Below are 25,652 nucleotides of genomic sequence, written 5' to 3'. Positions count from 1 at the left end.
GACCACTCCGTCCCACCCAGGAGGGCAGGAAGCCAAGGGAGGAACCAGATGCAGGACCGGCGGAATCCTCTGCCACCCGCGCCGCCCGCGGAACAGCAGGGGAACAGCCGCGAGCAGCACCGATAGCAAGGTGAGCAGGGAGGGGAGGAGGGAGCAAGGGAATCCGATGTGACTGCTTGACTGTACCTTCTTGGTGTGGGAAGGTAATTGAGGGTACCTGTTGGCCACGGACTCCAGGGGTAGGAAAATGGCGGCCGCTCCTCCCCAGGCCTCCCTCTTCAGTCCAGACTCCCAGCAAAGACCAGTAAGTGGTTATTTCTCAGACCAGGTTTTCCCCCAGGAGGTGTGGAATGATCTTATCTCGATTCTGAGGGTAAATTCACATGGATAAGTTCGCTTTATCTTCAGTTATGTTTGTTTTCAGCAGGAGCTCCTGTCAGCCATGTCTGCTCTCTCAGCTAGCCACCCCCCCCCCAAAAGTGTGGTTTAAAGTTTGCAACAAGCCACCTGGTAGACACACCAAACACGTGGAAGAAGGTGCTCTGGTCAGATGAAACCAAAATCGAACTTTTTGGCAAAATGCCAAATGATATGTTTGGTGTAAAGGCAACACAGCTCATCACTCTGAACACACCATCCCCACTGTCAAACATGGTGGTGGCAGCATCATGGTTTGGGCCTGCTTTTCTTCAGCAGGAACAGGGAAGATGGTTAAAATTGATGGGAGGATGGATGGAGCCAAATACAGGACCATTCTTGAAGAAAACCTGTTGGAGTCTGCAAAAGACCTGAGGCTGGGATGGAGATTTGTCTTCCAACAAGACAATGATCCCAAATATAGAGCTAAATCTACAATGGAATGGTTCACAAATAAACATATCCAGGTGTTAGAATGGCCAAGTCAAAGTCCAGACCTTAATCCAATCGAGAATCTGTGGAAAGAGCTGAAAACTGCTGTTCACAAACAATCTCCATCAAACCTCACTGAGCTCGAGCTGTTTGCCAAGGAAGAAGAATTTCAGTCTCTCGATGTACAATACTGATAGAGACATACCCCAAGTGACTTGCTGCTGTAATCGCAGCAAAAGGTGGCGCCACAATATTAAGTTAAAGGGGCCGAATAATATTGCACACCCCTCTTTTCAGTTTTTAAATTTCCACAAAAATTTAAAATAACCAATAAATTTCATTCAACTTCACAATTGTGTCCCACTTGTTGTTGATTCTTCACCAAAAATTACATTTGGTATCTTTATGTTTGAAGCAAGATATGGGAAAAGGTTGAAAAGTTCCAGGGGGCCCGAATACTTTCACAAGGCACTGCACACTACATGCATATATAATCACACACAGCTCTGCTACATGTGTACACTACATGCATATATAATCACACACAGCTCTGCTACATGCACATATAAACCCACACAGTTCTGCTACAGGCACACACTCACACTATACAATTACCATATCTTCAGAACACATGAAACATGCACAAAAACTGAACGGGTCAATAAGACCCTGTTCACACCACCCAAGAACTAAGACACAGAAACCGAACACAGTATGACAAACGTTCATAAATACTCTGCTGTAAAACATGTAACTGTAAGTAGCAAGTGCTAGTAAAAGATGTTAACAAAACCAGGGTATTTTGTTGATACTTTTTTTGCAAAAAAAGTACGCTAAGCCACTCCGCCGCGTCAAGGCATACCCTTCTCGGAGCAGTCCTATCTAATATATTTAAAAACCTGAACATGTGAATAATACCTTCATGAGCAGGGTTCGGAAAGGTGCTGAACAGGGTCTTATTGACCCGTTCAGTTTTTGTGCATGTTTCATGTGTTCTGGATCCATTGATTTCTTGCTTATGCAAGCTTTGGGAGATCCCCGCCTCTCTCCTTTGGGACATGCATAAAAAGCCATTTTGCCCAGCGAGCCCATACCGGGCAGCACCTTTCTGAACCCTGCTCATGAAGGTATTATTCACATGTTCAGGTTTTTAAATATATTAGATAGGACTGCTCCGAGAAGGGTATGCCTTGACGCGGCGGAGTGGCTTAGCGTACTTTTTTTGCAAAAAAAGTATCAACAAAATACCCTGGTTTTGTTAACATCTTTTACTAGCACTTTCTACTTACAGTTACATGTTTTACAGCAGAGTATTTATGCACGTTTGTCATACTGTGTTCTGTTTCTGTGTCTTAATTACCATATCTTGCAGTTCCTGATTGGGAACACTTTTTTTAACGGGTTTTTCATGTTAACAAAAATGCATCTTATAGTCCAAGAAATCTGGTAGTTCTTTAATATGATGGTATCTGTCCCGTGCACTATATTGTTACCACTAGTGGTTGGTGTGTGGCCACATTCTGACAAATGTGTTACAGGCAAAACCGTATGCATTGATTATGCAGGCTGTGAAGATCCATGTGACTCTTAACAATCAGTAATCAGGTTACACGCCTTTTCCTATAACTTGATAGTTGGCACATCAGACCCGCACCTCGGCGGTCATCTCCTCCTGCTCTAGTGCCAGATGGTATTCATAATGGAGGACAATTGCTAATAATTGAGGTGCTGACTGTGTGCCGGATTTATAGGGTAGTTTGTTTCTCATCATTCAGTGCTCACTGAATAATTTGTAGCCGATGAGAAATGCATGAATGGAAAAATCAATAAACAATCCCAAGTAATGTGCCCAGCTTGTCGGCTCACTGTACCGGGCCTCGTGAGGTTTGATGTCGTGTTTGACACATTGATTGTTTTGGTGCTCGCTGAACTCTGCTTCTTTGGTTTTCATGTAGTGAGCTGGATTACTATGACTCTCCAAGTGTAAATGCTAGATGCCAAAAAATCTGTGACCAGTGGGACAACCTTGGTGCACTCACCCAGAAACGGAGAGAGGCTTTGGAGGTAAGAAATCTGTGAATTTTTCCCAAAAACTCAATTGAGCATAATATGAACCAGCTTTATTTGTAGGACCCAGTGTTCCTGATGTAATGTCCCTGTTAATATGGAAGGAAAAGAAGCTTCCACATCGGGAGTTGTGAACTCTCATTTTGCGAATTATTGTGTAGCTGTAATTCTCTTTTGATCCATTTATTAATATATATTTTGAGCAGATCTGTGGGGTCCTCTAATCTTCGCTCTGGCATCAGGCAACTGAAAACAATAATAGTGTATACATATGTCTGAAAAATATCAGACGGATCACAAGTAGAATTTCATGGGCCTATAATGGTAAATTAACCTGCATGGACAGACCCCGCATCTATTACCACTAGATGGATTTTTTCAAAAACTCAAAGCCTATCCCTTGGATATCATTTGCTGAAGTGCAGTTAGTAGCGCCGCAGATCCACAGGACAATTAGCCCCAATACTGGAGATATTGTGGCGCCTTCTGTGCACAAGCAGTGGGAATATGGAGCAACTGCTTAATGTCTTTCATTGTTTTTATTTTTTTCTCTTTCCATTGCTCTTGCTTTCTTTCTCTTGCTCTCTCTCGCTTTCTTTCTCTTGCTCTCTCTCGCTTTCTTTCTCTTGCTCTCTCTCGCTTTCTTTCTCTTGCTCTCTCTCTCGCTTTCTTTCTCTTGCTCTCTCTCGCTTTCTTTCTCTTGCTCTCTCTCGCTTTCTTTCTCTTGCTCTCTCTCGCTTTCTTTCTCTTGCTCTCTCTCTCGCTTTCTTTCTCTCGCTCTCTCTCTCGCTTTCTTTCTCTCGCTCTCTTTCTCTTGCTTTCTTTCTCTCGCTCTCTTTCTCTTGCTCTCTCTCTCGCTTTCTTTCTCTTGCTCTCTCTCTCTCGCTTTCTTTCTCTTGCTCTCTCTCTCTCGCTTTCTTTCTCTTGCTCTCTCTCTCTCGCTTTCTTTCTCTTGCTCTCTCTCGCTTTCTTTCTCTCTCTCTCGCTTTCTTTCTCTTGCTCTCTCTCTCTCGCTTTCTTTCTCTTGCTCTCTCGCTTTCTTTCTCTTGCGCTCTCGCTTTCTTTCTCTTGCGCTCTCGCTTTCTTTCTCTTGCGCTCTCTCTCTCTCGCTTTCTTTCTCTTGCGCGCTCGCTCTCTCGCTTTCTTTCTCTTGCTCGCTCTCTCGCTTTCTTTCTCTTGCTCTCTCTCGCTTTCTTTGTCTTGTGCTCTCTCTCTTGCTTTCTTTCTCTTGCGCACTCTCTTGCCTTTTTTGTCTTGCGCTATCTCTCGCTTTCTCTCTTGCTTTCTTTCCCTTGCTCTCTCTCTTGATGTCTCTGGCTTTCTTTCTTTGTCTCGCTCTTTCCCTTGTGTTCTGTCTCTCGCTTTCTTTCTCTTGCTTTTTGTCTTCCTTTCCACTCACTCTTTATCTTGCGCTCTCTTGCTTTTTTCTTGCTTTCTTTCGCTTTCTCTTTCTCACTTTCTCTTGCGCTCTTTCACTTTTTCTTTTGCGCTCTCTTTCTCTTGCTCTCTCTCTCGCTTTCTTTCTCTTGCTCTCTCTCTCACTTTTTTTCTCTTGCTCTTGGAAACCATTGATAAGCTTTACCATGCAAAAAGAGCTGCACCATTTAACAACTGGATGGAAGGAGCGATGGAAGATTTGCAGGACACCTTCATTGTTCATACCATTGAGGAGATTGAGGTATTTCTGGAGTTATGCTTCAGCGATAACAGTCCGTGATCAAATATGAGCATGGATACTGACAAATGTCAGCACGTTTTGGGGTCTAAACAACAAAAGTTTGTCAAGTCTGAACAACCCATTTACAAATTAAAGTTGTCGTTAGAAAACATGGCTGCTTTCTTCCAAGAATTGCATTATGCTTGTGCATTTTAAAGCTCTGCTCCATTGAAGGGAATCAGACTGAAATGCAATACTGCAAATGACCTGTGCCCCGGTGTGGCACTGCTATTGCAATAGATTAGTGATGTATTCTTCAGTTATTTGTTTATATAGCAAAGCATAATAGATAAAGCGTGGGAAGAAATCTGAGAACCCAGAGGAAACCCACGCAATCATGGGGAGAACATACAAACTCCTTTTAGATGTTGTCTTTGGTGGGATTAGAACCCAGGACCCCATTGCTGTAAAGTAACACTGCTAACCACTAAGCCACTATGCTGCCCAATATATAGTACAGTGCTAACCACTAAGCCGCCGTGCTGCCCTTTATTTAGTACAGTGCTAAAAAATGAGCCACCATGCTGCCCTGTATATAGTACAGTGCTAACCACTGAGCCACTGTACTGCCCTATATAAGTACAGTTCTAACCACTGAGCCACTTTGTCATATATATATATATATATATATATTAGTACAGTGCTAACCACTTAGCCACCGTGCTACCCTATATATAGTACAGTGCTAACTACTGAGCCACTGTGCTGCCCTATATATAGTACAGTGCTAACTACTGAGCCACTGTGCTGCCCTATACATAGTACAGTGCTAAACACTGAGCCACCATGCTGCCCTATATATGGTACAGTGCTAACTACCGAGCCACCGTGCTGCCCTATATATGGTACAGTGCTAACTACCGAGCCACCGTGCTGCCCTATATTTGTACAGTGCTAACCAGTGAGCCACTGTGCTGCCCTATATATAGTACAGTGCTAACCACTGAGCTGCCCTATATATAGTACAGTGCTAACTACTAAGCTACTGTGCTGCCCTATATATAGTACAGTGCTAACCACTGAGCCACTGTGCTGCCCTTTATATGGTACAGTGCTAACTAACAAGCCACCGTGCTGCCCTTTATTTAGTACAGTGCTAAAAAATGAGCCACCATGCTGCCCTATATATAGTACAGTGCTAACCACTGAGCCACTGTACTGCCCTATATAAGTACAGTTCTAACCACTGAGCCACTTTGTCATATATATATATATTAGTACAGTGCTAACCACTTAGCCACCGTGCTACCCTATATATAGTACAGTGCTAACTACTGAGCCACCGTGCTGCCCTATATATAGTACAGTGCTAACTACTGAGCCACTGTGCTGCCCTATACATAGTACAGTGCTAACTACCGAGCCACCGTGCTGCCCTATATTTAGTACAGTGCTAACCACTGAGCCACCATGCTGCCCTATATATAGTACAGTGCTAACCACTGAGCCACTGTGCTTCCCTATATATAGTACAGTTCTAACCACTGAGCCACTTTGTCATATATATATATTAGTACAGTGCTAACCACTGAGCCACCGTGCTGCCCTATATATAGTACAGTGCTATCTACTGAGCCACTGTGCTGCCCTATACATAGTACAGTGCTAATCATTGAGCCACTGTGCTGCCCTATATATAGTACAGTGCTAACCACTGAGCCACTGTGCTGCCCTATATTTAGTACAGTGCTAACCACTGAGCTGCCCTATATATAGTACAGTGCCAACCACGGAGCCACCATGCTGCCCTATATATAGTACAGTGCTAACCACTGAGCCACCATGCTGCCCTATATATAGTACAGTGCTAACCACTGAGCCACTGTACTGCTCTAAATATAGTACAGTGCTAACCACTGAGCCACTGTGCTGCCCTATATGTAGTACAGTGCTAATCACTGAGCCACCCTGCTGCCCTATATATAGTACAGTGCTAACTACTGAGCCACCGTGCTGCCCTATATATAGTACAGTGCTATCTACTGAGCCACTGTGCTGCCCTATACATAGTACAGTGCTAATCATTGAGCCACTGTGCTGCCCTATAAATAGTACAGTGCTAACCACTGAGCCACTGTGCTGCCCTATATATAGTACAGTGCTAACCACTGAGCTGCCCTATATATAGTACAGTGCCAACCACGGAGCCACCATGCTGCCCTATATATAGTACAGTGCTAACCACTGAGCCACCATGCTGCCCAATATATAGTACAGTGCTAACCACTGAGCCACTGTACTGCTCTAAATATAGTACAGTGCTAACCACTGAGCCACTGTGCTGCCCTATATGTAGTACAGTGCTAATCACTGAGCCACCCTGCTGCCCTATATATAGTACAGTGCTAACTACTGAGCCACCGTGCTGCCCTATATATAGTACAGTGCAAACTACTGAGCCACTGTGCTGCCCTATACATAGTACAGTGCTAACCACTGAGCCACTGTGCTGCCCTATATATGGTATAGTGCTAACTATCGAGCCACCGTGCTGCCCTATATTTAGTACAGTGCTAACCACTGAGCCACCGTGGTCCCCCTTCCTTTGAGTGGAGCACCGTTCTTCCGCTAATGGGTAGGCCACCTGTATTATGAACAGTCTGTTGCTGCTGCTCACATACCGTTCTGTTGCTCCTGTAAAGTGAAATTTTGCTATCCAGCTGAAAAACACAACAGGCACAACAAAAAAAAACAAAAAAAAAGTTATTTTCACCATAAAGATATTGCTCATGTCTCTGGAAGCACATCTGGGCTTCTTTACCCGTGGGTACGCAGAACAGTCCCGAAATATATATATTTTTTTTAAATCAAAGTGCAACAAGCACAACTTTTTTCAGTCATCATACACATTGTTCACAGGCACGTGTCCCGTGCCGTTTTCTCATCAGAGCTCCATGCCTGTGTGCGGGCTGAAGAGGACTCTGCAGCCGCAGAGTCCGTGGGCTGCCAGGTTGCAGCAGGGGGAGTGCTGGAGGCAGATGACACGCGGGACGCAGATCGTTTCTGTCGTGGCGCGCATATAGTTCCAATCTGTCATCCTCCTGACACAGTGTCACCGCTACCGCATAATAACCTCTTTAAAATAAGAGACCCAGTCTTCTTCCGCTAAAGGTCTACCATGTTTGACAGAGGCAGCGTTAATGTAGACCATATCATCCGTGCCTGCCTCATGGTTAAATCCAAACCACTGATCCACATTAGCGTAGACCAGTTGTCCGCGAGAGCGACGCCTGGCCATAGCACCGTCTCCATATTGATGCAACTGGGCCCAAAATTCCTTTTCCCGTCTTTTTCTTTTCGGCTATGATGTCCGCTATCCATCGGACTAACCCCGGGGGTAAGGACTGACCCTGTGCTGGGCCGCGAACCCGGGGAGCGCCCGATTCCACACCTACACCTTCCATGGGCCTGCTCTCCTGTCCCCGATGACAGGGGGTTAAGTCTAAGGGCTTGCTCCGCGGAACAGAGGGTCGTGGGACAGCATGGGTTGGCAGAGTGGAAGACCGCGGTAAGAACCAACCCTCCAGTTTCAAGGGTAGGGGTTTACTCACCGCTGTTGATGGTGGAGCACGGTCCGCACTTATCCCGCTCGGTTTGGGTCCTTCCGGAGACGGGCCGCCGTAATCTCACCTCTGAAGGCCTTGATGCATCAGCCGCGGCTGTCCCACAGGTGTCAGATCCTTCCGCGGGCGTGGCGGCATGCTTCGTGGCTGAGCTTAACTGACTTTGTATGCCCTGGCCACCTTCTACATAAATAGGTTGACTCTCATTCTGCATAGCACAATCTGTACTCATGGTGCTGGTAGAGTCCACTCCTCGATGGAGTCCTGTAGCCACAGATTTCTGTTGAAGAAACATACAATCCAGGGCAAATCTTAACTGAACAACTTTTATTGTTTCAGGACACAGCACATTCAGTTCTGACACGGCATTTCGTTCACAGTTACGCAGCACATCCTTTCGTCTTTCCCTTCTCTCTTCCCCTAGCCACTTAACAATTGTACAGGACAGCACGTCCCAGATGGCTCCTTAGAGTCCTCCATGTTCAGCGTCACCTCAGTAAAGCACTCCCCTGCCCGTTTTGCCCTGGTCAGGAGAGATTCAGCCCATGAGGTTATCCGCCACATTGTGAGTGACCCTTCTGCACACTGCTGCTCTGACCTTTCTGTGTTCTCTATGCTTTCTTCCTTTTGTGTGGCTGCTCTGTCTGTGGGAGCTGCTGCCATACGATCTTCTCCCCTGAACTCTGGATAGCTGGGCATGTACTTAAACGTTGCGGAGTATCTATTCCTTCCTAGGGCACTTAAGCCCGTCTGAGCCCTATGGGCGCTTAGCTCTTTCTGACTGAAACCGAGGAAGATCCCTTAATTATCTACACTACTGAACTCCTATAGTATCCTATGTACACTAATAGATCACCTTCTAGTGGCCAATTACTAATACTGCACTCTCCCTGTATAAAACACATATATAGGCTAAACGACATTACGAAACAATGTTAGATATAAATATACATAGCAGCATGAAATACACATTATGTACATTTTATATTGGGACATGTTTAGGGGTTCAGGACAACTTCCCCAACCTACTACACCAACATAAAAAAGCCAAATGTGTGCTCTCAGCATGTAAGCGTGCCGACTGTATCCTTGCTCTGATTAGTAGCATAGCAGAATAATGATCACAAGTACATATACAGTGGGTGTGGATAGTATTCAGACGCCTTTAAATTTTTCACACTTGGTTTCATTGCAGCCATTTGGTAAATTCAAAACAGTTCATTTTTTTTCTCATTAATGTACACTCTGCACCCCATCTTGACTGAAAAAAACAAATGTAGAAATTTTTGCAAATGTATTAAAAAAGAAAAACTGAAATATCCCATGGTCATAAGTATTCAGACCCTTTGCTCAGACACTCATCTTTAAGGACAGTTTGCAACTACAGACAGATTTGAGTAAATTGGAGAATTGGGCTGAAAAATGGCAAATGAGGTTTAACACAGATAAGTTTAAGGTTATGCACATGGGAAGGAGAAACAGATGCTACAATTACTTACTAAATGGGAAACTGCAGGGGAAATCAGACATAGAAAAAGACTTAGGGATCTTAGTCAGTAAGAAGCTAAATTGGAGTGCCCAGTGTCAGGCAGCTGCCACCAAATGAAATAGGGTCATGGGATGCATTAGAAGAGGTCTGGGGACACGAGATGAAAACATTCTCCCTCTGTACAAATCACTCGTCAGACCACACTTGGTGTATTGTGTGCAATTTTGGACGCCGGTGCTCAAGAAAGACATTACTGAACTTGAAAGGGTTCAAAGGCGGGCTACTAAAATGATAAATGGAGTTGGTTCACTACAATACCCAGAAAGGTTATCAAAATTAGGTCTGTTTACTCTAGAAAAGAGAAGACTTAGGGGAGACTTAATATATATGTACAAGTATATCAGAGGGCAATACAGAGATCTCTCAAATGAACTGTTAGTACCAAGGACTGTGACAAGAACAAGGGGGCATTCTCTTCGTTTGGAGGAAAGACAATTTCTGCACCAGCATAGAAGAGGGTTCTTCACCGTAAGAGCAGTGAGGCTCTGGAATTCTCTTCCTGAGGAAGTGGTGATGGCCAACTCACTGAATGAATTTAAGAAAGGAATGGATGCTTTTCTTGTGAGTAACAGTATAGAAGGTTACGAATAACATAATATGATAGGTAGATGGTTGACCCAGCTTAGGGGAAGCTAACATACCGTTCGTGGCGTCCTCTATGGCTCTTCCCCGCTGTGGCTGCCGTAAGCACTTTCACCACAGCGTTTATATAGTAAAGTTACATATAAGTTATTATAGTCATTTAAATATACCTTCATGTGAACTGATGAATTATAAACATATACTGGACATACAAAAATTAGGAAAAAGCAGTCATCTAAGCTCCTAAATAGAAACACACCATGACCATGCAGGATTTAGTAATAATACTGATCTAATGAATCAGAATCCGTTTCCATTAAGCCACCCATATTTCAATGAGGGCATTTGTGGCTGCATATAGATCCGCATAATAGAAGGCAAAGTGCTAATATAAATATCACATTATGTGTGTGAATGTATTACTTTCAGACATGGTAGGACGTGAGCGTGGAGCAAGATCTAGATGGTGCTTCCAAGGGCCTCGACGCGCGTTTCACCACCCTTGTGGTTTCATCAGGAGTTCACATGAAGGTATATTTAAATGACTATATTAACTTATATGTAACTTTACTATTCTGGATACCGTACTTTCGCCGTGATTTTGTTACCTTGCATCTTTATCCCGGGCATTTTCTCCTTCCCCCTTTCCCCTTTTTCCCTACCTTTTGAGTGTGCATACCCAGACACTCTGTTTGTCACAATATTTATACTAATAAATTTTGCATTATTTTTGAAATTATCATGAGCCTCTATCTTTTTTCAGGACTTTGTGATATATATGACTTTATTCTGAGCATTTAATTTTATGATTATACATTTATATTTTGCTGATGTTGAGCATGCTCAGATAATACCACTTTAACAAGGAGAAAAAAAGAGGCATTCAAAGAAAAGAACACGGTCCCTACAGTCAAACATGGCGGAGGTTCCCTGATGTTTTGGGGTTGCTTTGCTGCCTTTGGCATTGGACTGCTTGACCGTGTGCATGGCATTATGAAGTCAGAAGACTACCAACAAATTTTGCACCATAATGTAGGGCCCAGTGTGAGAAAGCTCCCTCAGAGGTCATGGGTCTTCCAGCAGGACAATGACCCAAAACACACTTCAAAAAGCACTAGAAAATGGTTTGAGAGAAAGCACTGGAGACTTCTAAGGTGGCCAGCAATGAGTCCAGACCTGAATCCCATAGAACACCTGTGGAGAGATCTAAAAATGGCAGTTTGGAGAAGGCACCCTTCAAATATCAGGGACCTGGAGCAGTTTGCCAAAGAAGAATGGTCTAAAATTCCAGCAGAGCATTGTAAGAAACTCATTGATGTTACCGGAAGCGGTTGGTCGCAGTTATTTTGGCTAAAGGTTGTCCAACCAAGTATTAGGCTGAGGGTGCCAATACTTTTGTCTGGCCCATTTTTGGAGTTTTGTGTGAAATGATCAATGTTTTGCTTCATTCTCTTTTGTGTTTTTTCATTTAAGACAAATTAAATGAAGATAATAATACCAAAGAATTTGTGTTTGCAATCATTTTCAGGAAGAAACTGAGTATTATCTGACAGAATTGCAGGGGTGTCAATACTTTTGGCCACAACTGTATATACAGTCACATACTGTCTAGACTTGCTCTATACAAGTGAATTTGGCTACACTGAGCATGTCTAGTTGGAATGTAACATGAATTATGCAAATCGCATACTTGCAGTCATGTGACTGCCCGCTTTCTGCAGTAATCCCACAGAATCTGGATGACTTGTGGTGCTTGCGCTAGTAAGAATTCTGGAGACTGCATTCACATAGTGACGACAGACTTTTAGCAGAAGACCGGACAGACAACCCCTTTTAATAGGAACTGATTGGCAGTACCTGGTAGCTGCCAATAATGAGTGCGTGATGTTCCACTCCTTATACTTCACAACTTTGCTAACACACATCCAGATGTCCAGAGGAATCGTGAAGTAACGGCACCACCAGAAATGATGCTCAAGAATTGTTATATTTCATCATTTTTATTGCTTTGTCCAGAATTGTTTTAGGTTCCATAAATTGTATATTGATCTTATAATGCGTAGGGCTCCTTGGTGGGGGGAAGTTTACTCTCATTACATGGAAGGGAATATCGCCCTAATCATTGTCTACCCTGCATTGTGTCCCCGGTCAGACAGTCGGCATGGATTGGACAGTGTCATGTTATAAAGTATTGCCCCCCATTGACATGGTATGAGGCCCCCAGCAGGCTATGAGACTGTAGTTTTACCTGGGCAGTCTCTGCAAAATAAAACAAGGAAACCTCTGTAAAGGCCTCTCGCCCAGAAAACCAGTACCTTGCTCTGCACTGATAAGCGGCCCAAACTCTGAAAACAACCAAAAGAAGCAGCTTTATTTCTTCTGGAGAAGATTGCTTCAGTTGATTACCTTGATCATGTTATAAGGATCAGAGAATCGCTTGTAGGGTTACTACCTCCAAAATGTGACCATTGAGAGCCAGCTTTCTTCTCCCTGGTGGAAAGCTAATTTGCGTTTTGCTTCATTGATCTACTTTTCCCGGAGGAATAACAAAATGATGGGGCGAGGTAAACTTATAATTAAATATTCTGGACAATTTTTATTACATGGGCAATGCGAGTATTTTTGTAGTTTACTTTTACATCAAAAATTAAAAAAAACTCTGTGCTGTTTCTTCTGACTACTGACCAGATGTTGTATTGCGGATCATGTTTTCTCACTACATGGGTTTATGATTACTGGAAGAATCCTGGACTTTCGCTGGATGAATGTTTGAATTGGTAAAATATCACAAATAATATAAGCTAAGCAGAATAATAAACCCAAAAAGTGACCCATATTACACCCCAAATTATATGATTTAAAGGGTTGAAATACATTTAACGCTACCTGTAGGATTTCTGGGATCCCAACCGATCACTAGAGAACTGGGGTTATGATTCCCCTATGTCCAATGTCAAGCAGCAAGTGTAATCTGCTTGTAAAATCGTGTAATCTGATGCTGTCCATACACATTAGATGAAAAAATGACTTCAGTGGCCTAATATGAGTAGTGGATTATTGATCCGTCGTACTGTGCACATTTATCTAGAATATATAGGTAGATGTAAGTGAAGGTTGGGGCACAGAAGAATCGGTGATGTTGGCAAACACTGCAGCCTCTAATAATTCCTCTTCCATTCCTTCCTAGGGTGAAGCCGAATTTACCCGCATTATGGGAATTGTAGATCCCAACAGGCTTGGGGTGGTGACATTTCAAGCCTTCATCGACTTCATGTCTCGGGAAACTACAGATACAGACACAGCTGACCAAGTTATGGCTTCTTTTAAGGTCCTTGCTGGTGATAAGGTTTGTGCCCTTCTTCCATTTCGTATCTCCCATTGATGGCGAGTGAGGCTGACAAAGAGGAATTGGCCTTTCTTACTAAAAAAAGAAAATCATCATCATCAAAGTAATGAGGGAACATTTAAAATTGCACAACATTTACATTTATTCCGTAATTATTCATTGATGTATGTTCTAAGATGAAACTCCCTCGTTCAGACATCCGTCTGGTTTTTTTTTCACATACGTGAGAAACAGATCCTTTTTCATCAGTTTTGGATCAGATTTTCATCAGTGTTTACTCAGTGTGGTCATTTTACCATTAGTGATTTTTTTTTTCTAGCAAAATAAAAAATTGCAAAGCTTCTCCCACCAATTACCTTGTAAATCGCGGACTAGACAGTGACGCCATCTGTGTGCTGTCTGTGGTTTATATGCACCCATAGATTTGAATGGGAAATTTTGATCCATGACTCATCTTAGTGATTTTTTTTTCACTGACAAGCGGTCTACAAAAATACATGGGCGTTTGAACATCTTCTTAGACTATAATGGGTGTGTGCTCTCTTGACATTTAGTAGGAGATCTCCAGAAACATACATGAAGTGCTGCAATCAATTAAATGGGGTTGTCCATGTGATGGACAACCCATTCTCACTTACTATGTTCAACCTTATAAAATAATAACATCCTGTACTCCCAGGGACGGACACAGACAGAAATGAACCCCGTGCAAGAATAGTATATGTGCCCATTGCAGTCCAACAGATCATCATAATGCTCAATTCCATCTCCTTTGGAGGTAGTAGCGGGCCCTCTTTCCTATGTGTTACCAATCCAGCGACATTGGCGCCAGGGCTCTAGTAACGTTATGTCATGTGAGCCCAGCAGCCAATAATGGGCCACTTCAAGCTGACTTCCTTCGTATGTATGCTACTGACATCCTGAGGAAGTCCGAGTGGAGCAGAAGCTCTCACTTCTCCTGGATGTCCGTTTCATCCAAAGGAAGTGAGAGCGAAGCTTCCCAATAGCGGCCACTGATTAGCTGCAGGGCTCACATGAGATAACATCCCATGATCCTCGGCCTTGTGGGAACGGTGCTAGCACTGGAGGGGGGAGTACTGGCTATTATTTTAGAAGGGGGAGCATAGCAGTTGAGAAGGTGTTGTCCAGGTAGTGGTCAACCCCTTTAGCGTTCCCTGTTCTTAATCTGTGAATCTGTCAATAGTGAAAGTAGATGTAGATGATCATGGGAGATGCCCAGGGACCAGAAACATTAATCTGATTTTTATTGAATATTTCATTCTAGAACTACATCACTGCTGATGAGCTGCGCCGGGAGCTTCCTCCAGACCAAGCGGAGTAGTGCATTGCCAGGATGGCACCTTACATGGGTCATGACGCCGCCCCAGGAGCTCTGGACTATATGTCATTCTCTACAGCGCTGTACGGTGAAAGCCATCTTTAACTCTGTACCACTCGCCTCGATGTCATCGCAGCGCTGACTGTCCACCACTCCTGTACGCAACGTGGTTTCAGCTTTCATGCCTTTTCTGTGTCTCCATAGCTCACCAGATGAAAAGTCACTCTTTCCACCCCACTAGTGTGCGGAGCCCTTATCGCTCTGCTGTTGCCAGAAGGGGCAACCATCTTTGACCTTAAAGCAATGGTTTACAAATAAAAGTTTTTACTAAAGACCTTTAAATTCATATTTTGTTATGAGAGTTAAAAAGGTGAAATGTATTTTTCTGCCAACATAAAAGAGCAATTAACCTTTCTTTGTAGTGTGTCTGAAGAGAATAGTTGAAGGTTTCGGCTCCTTCACCCGTCTTCTTTTTGCTACCACATAAGGGGGGAGAAGGGCAATGACTGTTTAGTAGCCATGGTTTAGCCGGAGATATTTTTTTTTTTTTCCATCCACCAAATGCAATTTTTTGACAAGCTGAGTTAAAGCGAACAATGTCAAGGTGGAAATGCGACCTCATGGGGAGCGTCCATATTTTTCTAATTGTCTGTTTTTCAATATTTAATGTTATATAAGGAATGCCGTGTCCCGTCACCAGCTCCTCATCTTATTTTTAATGTTGCTAAACATGGTTTGTTTAGAGACATGACGCTTCAATGATTGTTTGTCCTCAATATCTGCTTGTCACAAACCTTATTAAAGAAATTCTTGTTTAAATTTTAATCATTTGTGTTATTGGCTACTTTCAAATAAATGGCATTTAATAATACAATTTCTACTATTGCTCGAGTGTCTTTTAATGTTGAGTATCTATCCAGTGTCTGTGGGCATTGAGATCATCTTGCATCGAGTTTGGCTTATGTGCACAGATGTCATGATCCGATGAGGATCCATAAACAAATGATTTGTTGTTGTATGGCAATATGTTCCTTTACTTGCTCTGCTAATATTGCCTTACAGGCTGCCAATTCCTTTACTTAAAGGGTGTTTCCCATCTTCATAGAGGAGTGCAGTGTTAGATAGGGCATGTTAAAACAAGCACTTTTGCCATTTACTGCTTATTAAAATTTTCACCCATTTTTTAAATATTAACTTTTTTTTTGTTTACAGCTTGTTGTCTATGAGACCGACCACCACTGCTATCTAGCTTGTAAGCAATGTGATGAATGTTGCCAGGAATAGGAGATGACCTTTGTAATAATGGCCAGCTTCAAAGCCGTGCTTACAAGGTCAATAGAAAAGAGCATCTAAGCACCGTACATGTTCTGCTTTTCTAGCAATGGTGGTCAGTCTCTAAGGCAGCGAGCTGTAAATTAAAGAAAACTGTTAAAGGGGTTTCCAGGACTTAGTTTTTAGGCCCATAGTAAAAAAAAAAAAATAACTAACACAGTTGCTAATTACCTGCCTCTTCTACTTTGCTCCAGCTCGGAACAGTCGCTGCCCCCTCCTGCTGGCGATTCAGCTGCTCAATGTTAACAGAGCAGCTGTTGTTCTTCCAGGCTGCTTTGTCAGCAGTGCGTCAATGCTGATTTCATGCTGATTGACAGCCAGCTCCCCTCAGTTATGCAGCGAGAAGCTGGCTTTCAATCAGCATAGCATCGGCAGTCACGCCCTGTTATCAGTGCAGAGTGGAAGAGAAGCAGCTGCACTGTCAACGTCATGTCAGCAGGAGCGGTCAATGACTGCTTAGTGCCGGTGGAGATCGGCATTAAGACTGCTAGTTCTTGGGCCTTCTGCTATTTCTTGGGCTATCTCCGAGCTGCTACTGCGCAGGCGCGGACGGCGCCATCTTGAAGGAGGAATGCCAGCGCATGCACAGCATCAGCTATCGGATCACAGCTTCACCGATAGCAGCTACTGCACGGGCACCATTTTCAAATAGATTTTTTTTTGTAGCTGAATAACATGAATCAGGCTGGTTTCACATTCGCGTTAAAACAACGCTGCGTCGTTAAGCCCCGCCCCGATCCAGCTCCCTGCCCGCCCCATCCGGGATCACCGCCTACTTTCGCATTTGCACGCATGCGATCGGCGCACCCTATCTTTAGCATAGGGTGCGCAGATCATGCGCGGCCAGTGTGAAAGTAGCGTGCTGCGCACTTTTGACGGTGCGCCGTGCGCGCCGAAATGCAGCATGTTGCATTTCGGCGCGCACGGCGCACCGTCAAAAGTGCGCAGCACGCTACTTTCACACTGGCCGCGCATGATCTGCACACCCTATGCTAAAGATAGGGTGCGCCGATCGCATGCGTGCAAATGCGAAAGTAGGCGGTGATCCTGGATGGGGCGGGCAGGGAGCCGGATCGGGGCGGGGCTTAACGACGCAGGGCGCAGCGTTGTTTTAACGCGAATGTGAAACCAGCCTCAAATGTATTACTGACACAAAAACATGTGATTTTGCTGCAGACAGGTGCCACTTTTTTTTACGTTTGTACAGATATTATGTAAACTAGGGCGCAGGTCAGTGAGGGATCAGTGACCTGTCAGCAGTCTGCATTATGAATACCTAATCAGAGCACACAGACATTAACCCCGCCTTTGGGCATGAGAATCTCATTAACACAAAACTGAAAATAAAGATTAAAGAACAACAATAAGATGGATTTCATCAAACAAAGTATCATGTTAATCAGTATAACGGCGCCGACTTGACACTGTCTGTAGGTTACTGTGCACAATCCTGCTGACAGGTTCCCTTTAAGCCCTAATCAACTTTAGATGTCTGCCAACCAAATAATGGAGAGAATGATAGACAAAAATCGCAATAGGGTCTTATCCGATGGTAGGGATAAAATAGAAATGTGAGACCACTCACCTGATAAGGTTGCAGACTAGCAACATGAGAAAAATATATGTAACAGCTGCTGCAGGACACCGGTCAGAAATGCCACAGGAAAAATTATGTGCAAAAGTTGGTGTCATTTAATTGCGCTGCTGATAAAAGTTGGATGGCCGAGGTAAAATCAAAGGCGTTTAATAGTACAGGTTTTACAAGTCAACGCGTCACAGGGTTCTGCATGACTTAGAGTTGAGCGATACCGTCCGATACTTCAAAGTATCGTATCGGATGGTATCGGCCGATCTTTAAAAAAAGTATCGGTATCGCCGATTCCGATACCGGAAGTCCCATTCAAGTCTATGGGACTTCCGGTATCGGAATAAGAAAAACCCTTTCCTGCCCTTGTACAGCCTCTCTGGGGTCTGTACGGGCCTTTCGGGGGGCTGTGCCGGCCTGCCAGGGGGTCTGTGCAGGCTCCGGTGGTCTGTGCCGGCCTGCCGGTGGTCTGTGCCGGCCTGCCGGGGGGCTGTGCCGGCCTGCCGGGGGGCTGTGCCGGCCTGCCGGGGGGCTGTGCAGGCTCCGGGGGGCTGTGCCGGCCTGCCGGGGGGCTGTGCCGGCCTGCCGGGGGGCTGTGCAGGCTCCGGGGGTCTGTGCAGGCATCGTCCGATGGGACTACAAGTCCCATCGGGCGATGCCTGCTACCATGACAGTGATTGACACATTAGCCAATGATGGGACAGTAGTAGTCCCATCATCCGGCTAATGTGTTAAATGTAAAAAAAAAAAAAAAAAAAAAAATTACATGCTACATACATACAACATGCATACTACATACATGCTACATTCATACTACATACTACATACATGCTACATTCATACTACATAAATACTACATGCAACATACATACTACATATATACTACATGCATGCTACATACATACTGCATGCTACATACATACCACATATATACTACATACATACTACATGCATGCTACATGCATGCTACATGCTACATACATAACACATATATACTACATGCATGCTACATACATACTACATGCTACATACTACATATATACTACATGCATGCTACATACTACATGCTACATACATACTACATATATACTACATGCATGCTACATACATACTGCATGCTACATGCATGCTACATACATACTACATACATGCTACATACATACTACATATATACTACATACATACTACATACATACTACATGCATGCTACATGCATGCTACATACATACTACATATATACTACATGCATGCTACATACATACTACATGCATGCTACATACATACTACATGCTACATACATACCACATATATACTACATACATACAATACATTCATACAATACATACATAGACATACAGTACATATAACATAGAGTAACATACTTACCAATACTTGTCACATTGTTCCCCGAAGCCATTGTCTTTTCCGGGATAAATATTAACATAACAAACCACAAAAATACTCACCCACGATCCGAAGCAGTCCACGAGTGTGTCCCACGACGATCTTGGGTAGAGAACTGCAGCATCAGATGATGCTGCCGTTCTCTACGGGCTGCAGGAATCCAATGACGGAAGGTAGGTATCCTTCCGCACTGTATTCCTCCGCCACTTAAAAAAAAAAAAAGTCCCTAGTCTCACTTTATGCCATTGCTGTGTGGGAAATTCCCACACAGCAATGGCATAAAGTGAGACTAGGGACTTTTTTTTTTTAAGTGGCGGAGGAATACAGTGCGGAAGGATACCTACCTTCCGTCATTGGATTCCTGCAGCCCGTAGAGAACGGCAGCATCATCTGATGCTGCAGTTCTCTACCCAAGATCGTCGTGGGACACACTCGTGGACTGCTTCGGATCGTGGGTGAGTATTTTTGTGGTTTGTTATGTTAATATTTATCCCGGAAAAGACAATGGCTTCGGGGAACAATGTGACAAGTATTGGTAAGTATGTTACTCTATGTTATATGTACTGTATGTCTATGTATGTATTGTATGAATGTATTGTATGTATGTAGTATATATGTGGTATGTATGTAGCATGTGGTATGTATGTAGCATGCATGTAGCATGCATGTAGCATGCATGTAGCATGCATGTAGCATGCATGTAGCATGTATGTAGTATATATGTAGTATGTATGTAGCATGTAGTATGTATGTAGCATGCATGTAGTATATATGTAGCATGTATGTAGCATGTATGTAGCATGCATGTAGTATGTATGTAGCATGCAGTATGTATGTAGCATGTATGTAGTATGTATGTAGTATATATGTAGTATGTATGTAGCATGCATGTAGTATGTATGTAGTATGTATGTAGCATGCAGTATGTATGTAGCATGTATGTAGTATATATGTAGTATGTATGTAGCATGCATGTAGCATGCATGTAGCATGCATGTAGCATGTATGTAGCATGTATGTAGCATGCAGTATGTATGTAGCATGCATGTAGTATATATGTAGTATGTATGTAGCATGTAGTATGTAGCATGCATGTAGTATATATGTAGTATGTAGCATGTAGTATGTATGTAGCATGCATGTAGTATATATGTGTTATGTATGTAGCATGTAGCATGCATGTAGCATGCATGTAGTATGTATGTAGTATGTATGTAGCATGCATGTAGTATGTATGTAGTATGTATGTAGCATGTAGTATGAATGTAGTATGTATGTAGCATGCATGTAGTATGTATGTAGCATGCATGTAGTATGTATGTAGTATGTATGTAGTATGTATGTAGTATGTAGTATGTATGTAGCATGCATGTAGTATGTATGCAGCATGCAGTATGTATGCAGCATGCAGTATGTATGTAGCATGTATGTAGTATGTATGTAGTATATATGTAGTATGTATGTAGCATGCATGTAGCATGCATGTAGTATGTATGTAGTATGTATGTAGTATGTATGTAGTATGTATGTAGTATGTATGTAGTATGTATGTAGCATGCATGTAGCATGCATGTAGCATGCATGTAGTATGTATGTAGTATGTATGTAGTATGTATGTAGTATGTATGTAGTATGTATGTAGTATGTATGTAGTATGTAGTATGTATGTAGCATGCATGTAGTATGTATGCAGCATGCATGTAGTATGTATGCAGCATGCAGTATGTATGCAGCATGCAGTATGTATGTAGTATGTATGTAGTATATATGTAGTATGTATGTAGCATGTAGTATGTATGTAGCATGCATGTAGTATGTATGCAGCATGCAGTATGTATGCAGCATGCAGTATGTATGTAGCATGTATGTAGTATGTATGTAGTATATATGTAGTATGTATGTAGCATGCATGTAGCATGTATGTAGCATGCATGTAGTATGTATGTAGTATTTTTTTTTTTTTTTAACATTTAACACATTAGCCGGATGATGGGACTACTACTGTCCCATCATTGGCTAATGTGTCAATCACTGTCATGGTAGCAGGCATCGCCCGATGGGACTTGTAGTCCCATCGGACGATGCTTGCACAGACCCCCGGACATCAGCACAGCCCCCCGGCAGGCCGGCACAGCCCCCCGGCAGGCCGGCACAGCCCCCCACAGGGTGCACAGACCACCGGCAGGCCGGCACAGCCCCCCGGCAGGCCGGTACAGACCCCGGGCAGTCCACACAGCCTCCCGGCAGGCCGGCACAGCCCCCCGGCAGGCCGGCAGAGACCCCCGGAAGGCCCGAAATGACGGCGCATCATGATGCGCACACACCGCGCATCATGATGACGTCAGGCCGTCAATCAACTGAACTTCCGATTCCGATGCCGAATTCCGATATTGAAAAAATATCGGAAGTCGGTATCGGAATTCCGATACAGCAAGTATCGGCCGATACCCGATACTTGCGGTATCGGAATGCTCAACACTATGCATGACCTCTTCATTAGGACTAAAACCTATGGTTGCTGTCAGAAATGTCCATGTTATAATCGGTCATATTTTTTTACTTTGAAATAACCCTCCAAACCGGATACGTGACTGAGTAGAGTTCAAACAGTTAATCCTGATCTTTGTGGATATTTGGCATATATAACACACAAATCTTATTATAAAGATATTGAAACATTTTATACACTTTATTAAAACTATTAATCCTACAGGAAAACACTGAGTGCTGATATCCAAAATTATTTTAAAATAGTTTTATTAATCCATGTAAAAAATTACAAATAGTAGACAGACTCAAATAGACAAAGCATAATACAGCAAGCTCATGTGTGATAGGACTAGAAGAGCTACACTGTAGTAACAGCATATGCAGAATCAGCAAACCTCAAAAAATTGTTTTGCTCAAAAAGAGTGTAACCTATTAATGTAAACAAAGTGCTTAGTGCATATAAAGTGCAGGAGGAAATAGGATTGGGTGGTAATCTCTATATATACTATATATACCTCAATAATCAATATAACAAACCCAGTCCTAATTCAAAGAAACAAAACCAGAGGTATGCAGGTCTTACCCATAATCAGGCTGTCAGTGTGTGCGTCCTATGGCAGCCCCGACGCGCGTTTCGCGTGGGCTTCCTCTGGGGGCTGTGCCTGTGTGTGTTAAACCAGCGTCTCTTAGATTAATGGAACACCTGCTTGTAATCCGCGCCATTACCGGCGCATGCGTACCGCGTCATAGGCCCGTCTCATGCACTTCCTCCGGCCGCTCACATGACCCAGAGGAGGAGGGAAATCCCTCATGACGTCAATGCCCACCGTGTCACTGTATCAACAGGAGGAGGAAGCACAGCACGGAGACCGCCGCACTAGGCATGCGAACACGCTGCAAGCAGCCATATTCAATGTGGGCAAAACTCAGGGAAAAGATATATAATATATAATGCTGCAAAAAAAGGTTGTGAGGAGCGGGTGTACATTAAATCACGTGATACCAATACAAGTACATGTGAAAGTGCATACGAAATAATCACAGAAGTGATATAAGAATTCTATGGATATTGGTACATAAAGAACCAGTATTAATATCATGTAATAAAGCATGTTGTGTAAAAGATATGCTCAAAAGAGACAATAAATGTGATAAAAAGTGCATCAAATATAACATAGAAGACATCTCATGAAGTATATGATCACATAATTTCCAGATGATGCTTGAATATTAGATATCCTCACAGTTACTTTTTTCTTTTTTTGTTTCTTTTATTCTTTTTTCAATTCCGCTCACATTTTCCAAAGATTGGATAGGAGACACCTCGGACATCAGACAATGATGGAAATAACAAGATGAGCTATAATAGCTAAATAAAAACAAGCAAAAACTCACAGGGTTAAAATCTAAAACCAGGGAAAATATATAAAGAGAACTGTAAAAAGGGAGTGAAGCTTAATTGTTCGTTTAGGCCAGACGGACTTATAGTCCCCAATGTTATTATCTATCGACATTCAAGTTGCGCTAGGGTGCGTTTTGTATCACCACCCCTAATACCACATCTCACACGATCTATTCCACACACTTGAAGATCTTTAGGATTACATTTATGGTCTGAAGTGACGTGGAATAGTTTTAAGACTGGAAATGTCCTCCACTTCAATGGCCGCCTGAATATCTCGGACATGTTCTCAAGTACGTATTCTCAGTTTCCGTGAGGTCAATCCAACATAAAACAGATTACATGTACATCTAGCCAAATATACTGCCAATGTAGTACTACAAAAAATGTAATCTGTAATGTTGAAATTCCGCCAACCATAAGCAGAAGTAAAAGACAAAGTCCGTACATGATTGCGGCACGCTAAACAGTCCCCACTAGAGTTGAGCGAAACGGGTCGAAAAAATTCAAAAGTCGCCGACTTTTGGCAAAGTCGGGTTTCATGAAACGAAACCCGACCCTAGGATGAGGTCGGCCACGAGGTCGGCGACTTACGCGCCAAAGTCGCGTTTCAAAAGTTTGTTTTGCGCTCTTTTTCAGCCAATCAGGATCCACGGACACTGTGGGCAACGTGATGACATAGGCACGGGTCACCACCATCTTTCAGAAGGGCATGCAAGTGATTGGCTTGCTTTGGTGGGCGTCACAGGGGGTATAAAAGGGCGTGCACGCCGACCGCCATCTTACTTCTGCCGATCTTAGTATAGGGAGAGGTTGCTGCTGATTCTGTAGGGAGAGCGTTAGGCAGGGAAGAAGACAAAAAAACTGCTTCTGCTGCTAGCGATTTGGCCTGCACAACACACAAGTCACTGTGTGTGCAGTGCAAGGGGAGGCTATATTGTGGTGTATCAGTGGTGTTGGTTGTTGGGCTGCCTTTTAAGGCTTCCTGACACACTGGCATTGCTGTTTACCCACTGCTCCGCAAACTGCTTTTTTAAAAGCAATCCAATCTCCCTTATCCTCTAGTCACTTTTGTCACAGCTGTGCCATCGAGCCTGTCACATAGCGCTCAGATATCAGTGGGCCTCACACAATCCACAAGTGTCCAGTGTCCAAAAGTGTGCGCAGAGATTCAAAATCTCCATTATCCTCTCGTCACTTTGGTCACAGGCAGCAGTGCCATCGAGCGTGTCACATAGCGCTCAGATATCAGTGGGCCTCACACAATCCACAAGTGTCCAGTGTCCAAAAGTGTGCGCAGAGATTCAAAATCTCCATTATCCTCTCGTCACTTTGGTCACAGGCAGCTGTGCCATCGAGCGTGTCACATAGCGCTCAGATATCAGTGGGCCTCACACAATCCACAAGTGTCCAGTGTCCAAAAGTGTGCGCAGAGATTCAAAATCTCCATTATCCTCTCGTCACTTTGGTCACAGGCAGCTGTGCCATCGAGCGTGTCACATAGCGCTCAGATATCAGTGGGCCTCACACAATCCACAAGTGTCCAGTGTCCAAAAGTGTGCGCAGAGATTCAAAATCTCCATTATCCTCTCGTCACTTTGGTCACAGGCAGCTCTGCCATCGAGCGTGTCACATAGCGCTCAGATATCAGTGGGCCTCACACAATCCACAAGTGTCCAGTGTCCAAAAGTGTGCGCAGAGATTCAAAATCTCCATTATCCTCTCGTCACTTTGATCACAGGCAGCTGTGCCATCGAGCGTGTCACATAGCGCTCAGATATCAGTGGGCCTCACACAATCCACAAGTGTCCAGTGTCCAAAAGTGTGCGCAGAGATTCAAAATCTCCATTATCCTCTCGTCACTTTGGTCACAGGCAGCTGTGCCATCGAGCCTGTCACATAGCGCTCAGATATCAGTGGGCCTCACACAATCCACAAGTGTCCAGTGTCCAAAAGTGTGCACAGAGATTCAAAATCTCCATTATCCTCTCGTCACTTTGGTCACAGGCAGCTGTGCCATCGAGCGTGTCACATAGCGCTCAGATATCAGTGGGCCTCACACAATCCACAAGTGTCCAGTGTCCAAAAGTGTGCGCAGAGATTCAAAATCTCCATTATCCTCTCGTCACTTTGGTCACAGGCAGCTGTGCCATCGAGCGTGTCACATAGCGCTCAGATATCAGTGGGCCTCACACAATCCACAAGTGTCCAGTGTCCAAAAGTGTGCGCAGAGATTCAAAATCTCCATTATCCTCTCGTCACTTTGGTCACAGGCAGCTGTGCCATCGAGCGTGTCACATAGCGCTCAGATATCAGTGGGCCTCACACAATCCACAAGTGTCCAGTGTCCAAAAGTGTGCGCAGAGATTCAAAATCTCCATTATCCTCTCGTCACTTTGGTCACAGGCAGCTGTGCCATCGAGCCTG

The 25,652-nt window shown here is 43.7% G+C and overlaps 1 protein-coding gene across 8 annotated transcripts in view; it reads left to right on the top strand.

The window, feature by feature from the left end:
- The window catches only part of LOC141055554 (alpha-actinin-1-like), a 132,403-nt gene extending 116,566 nt beyond the window's left edge, over window positions 1-15,837 (top strand). For 4 of the 8 annotated variants that reach the window (XM_073552180.1, XM_073552178.1, XM_073552181.1 and 1 more), the window contains 3 exons: window positions 2,805-2,913; window positions 13,515-13,673; window positions 14,959-15,837. In XM_073552180.1, coding sequence (XP_073408281.1) covers window positions 2,805-2,913; window positions 13,515-13,673; window positions 14,959-15,015 — 325 coding nt within the window. In that variant the 3' untranslated portion in view covers window positions 15,016-15,837. Of the gene's footprint in view, window positions 1-2,804; window positions 2,914-4,492; window positions 4,649-10,756; window positions 10,859-13,514; window positions 13,674-14,958 lie in introns of those variants that run through there. The other 4 variants (XR_012221490.1, XR_012221491.1, XM_073552183.1 and 1 more) reach the window with 2 other exon arrangements.
- Window positions 15,838-25,652: the final 9,815 nt, after the last annotated feature.

Source organism: Dendrobates tinctorius, unplaced genomic scaffold (assembly GCF_039654945.1).
Source record: "Dendrobates tinctorius isolate UK_male_01 unplaced genomic scaffold, ASM3965494v1 ptg000186l, whole genome shotgun sequence".
NCBI classification, from domain to species: Eukaryota; Metazoa; Chordata; class Amphibia; order Anura; family Dendrobatidae; genus Dendrobates; species Dendrobates tinctorius.
This window is presented reverse-complemented; position numbering and strand designations above follow the sequence as displayed.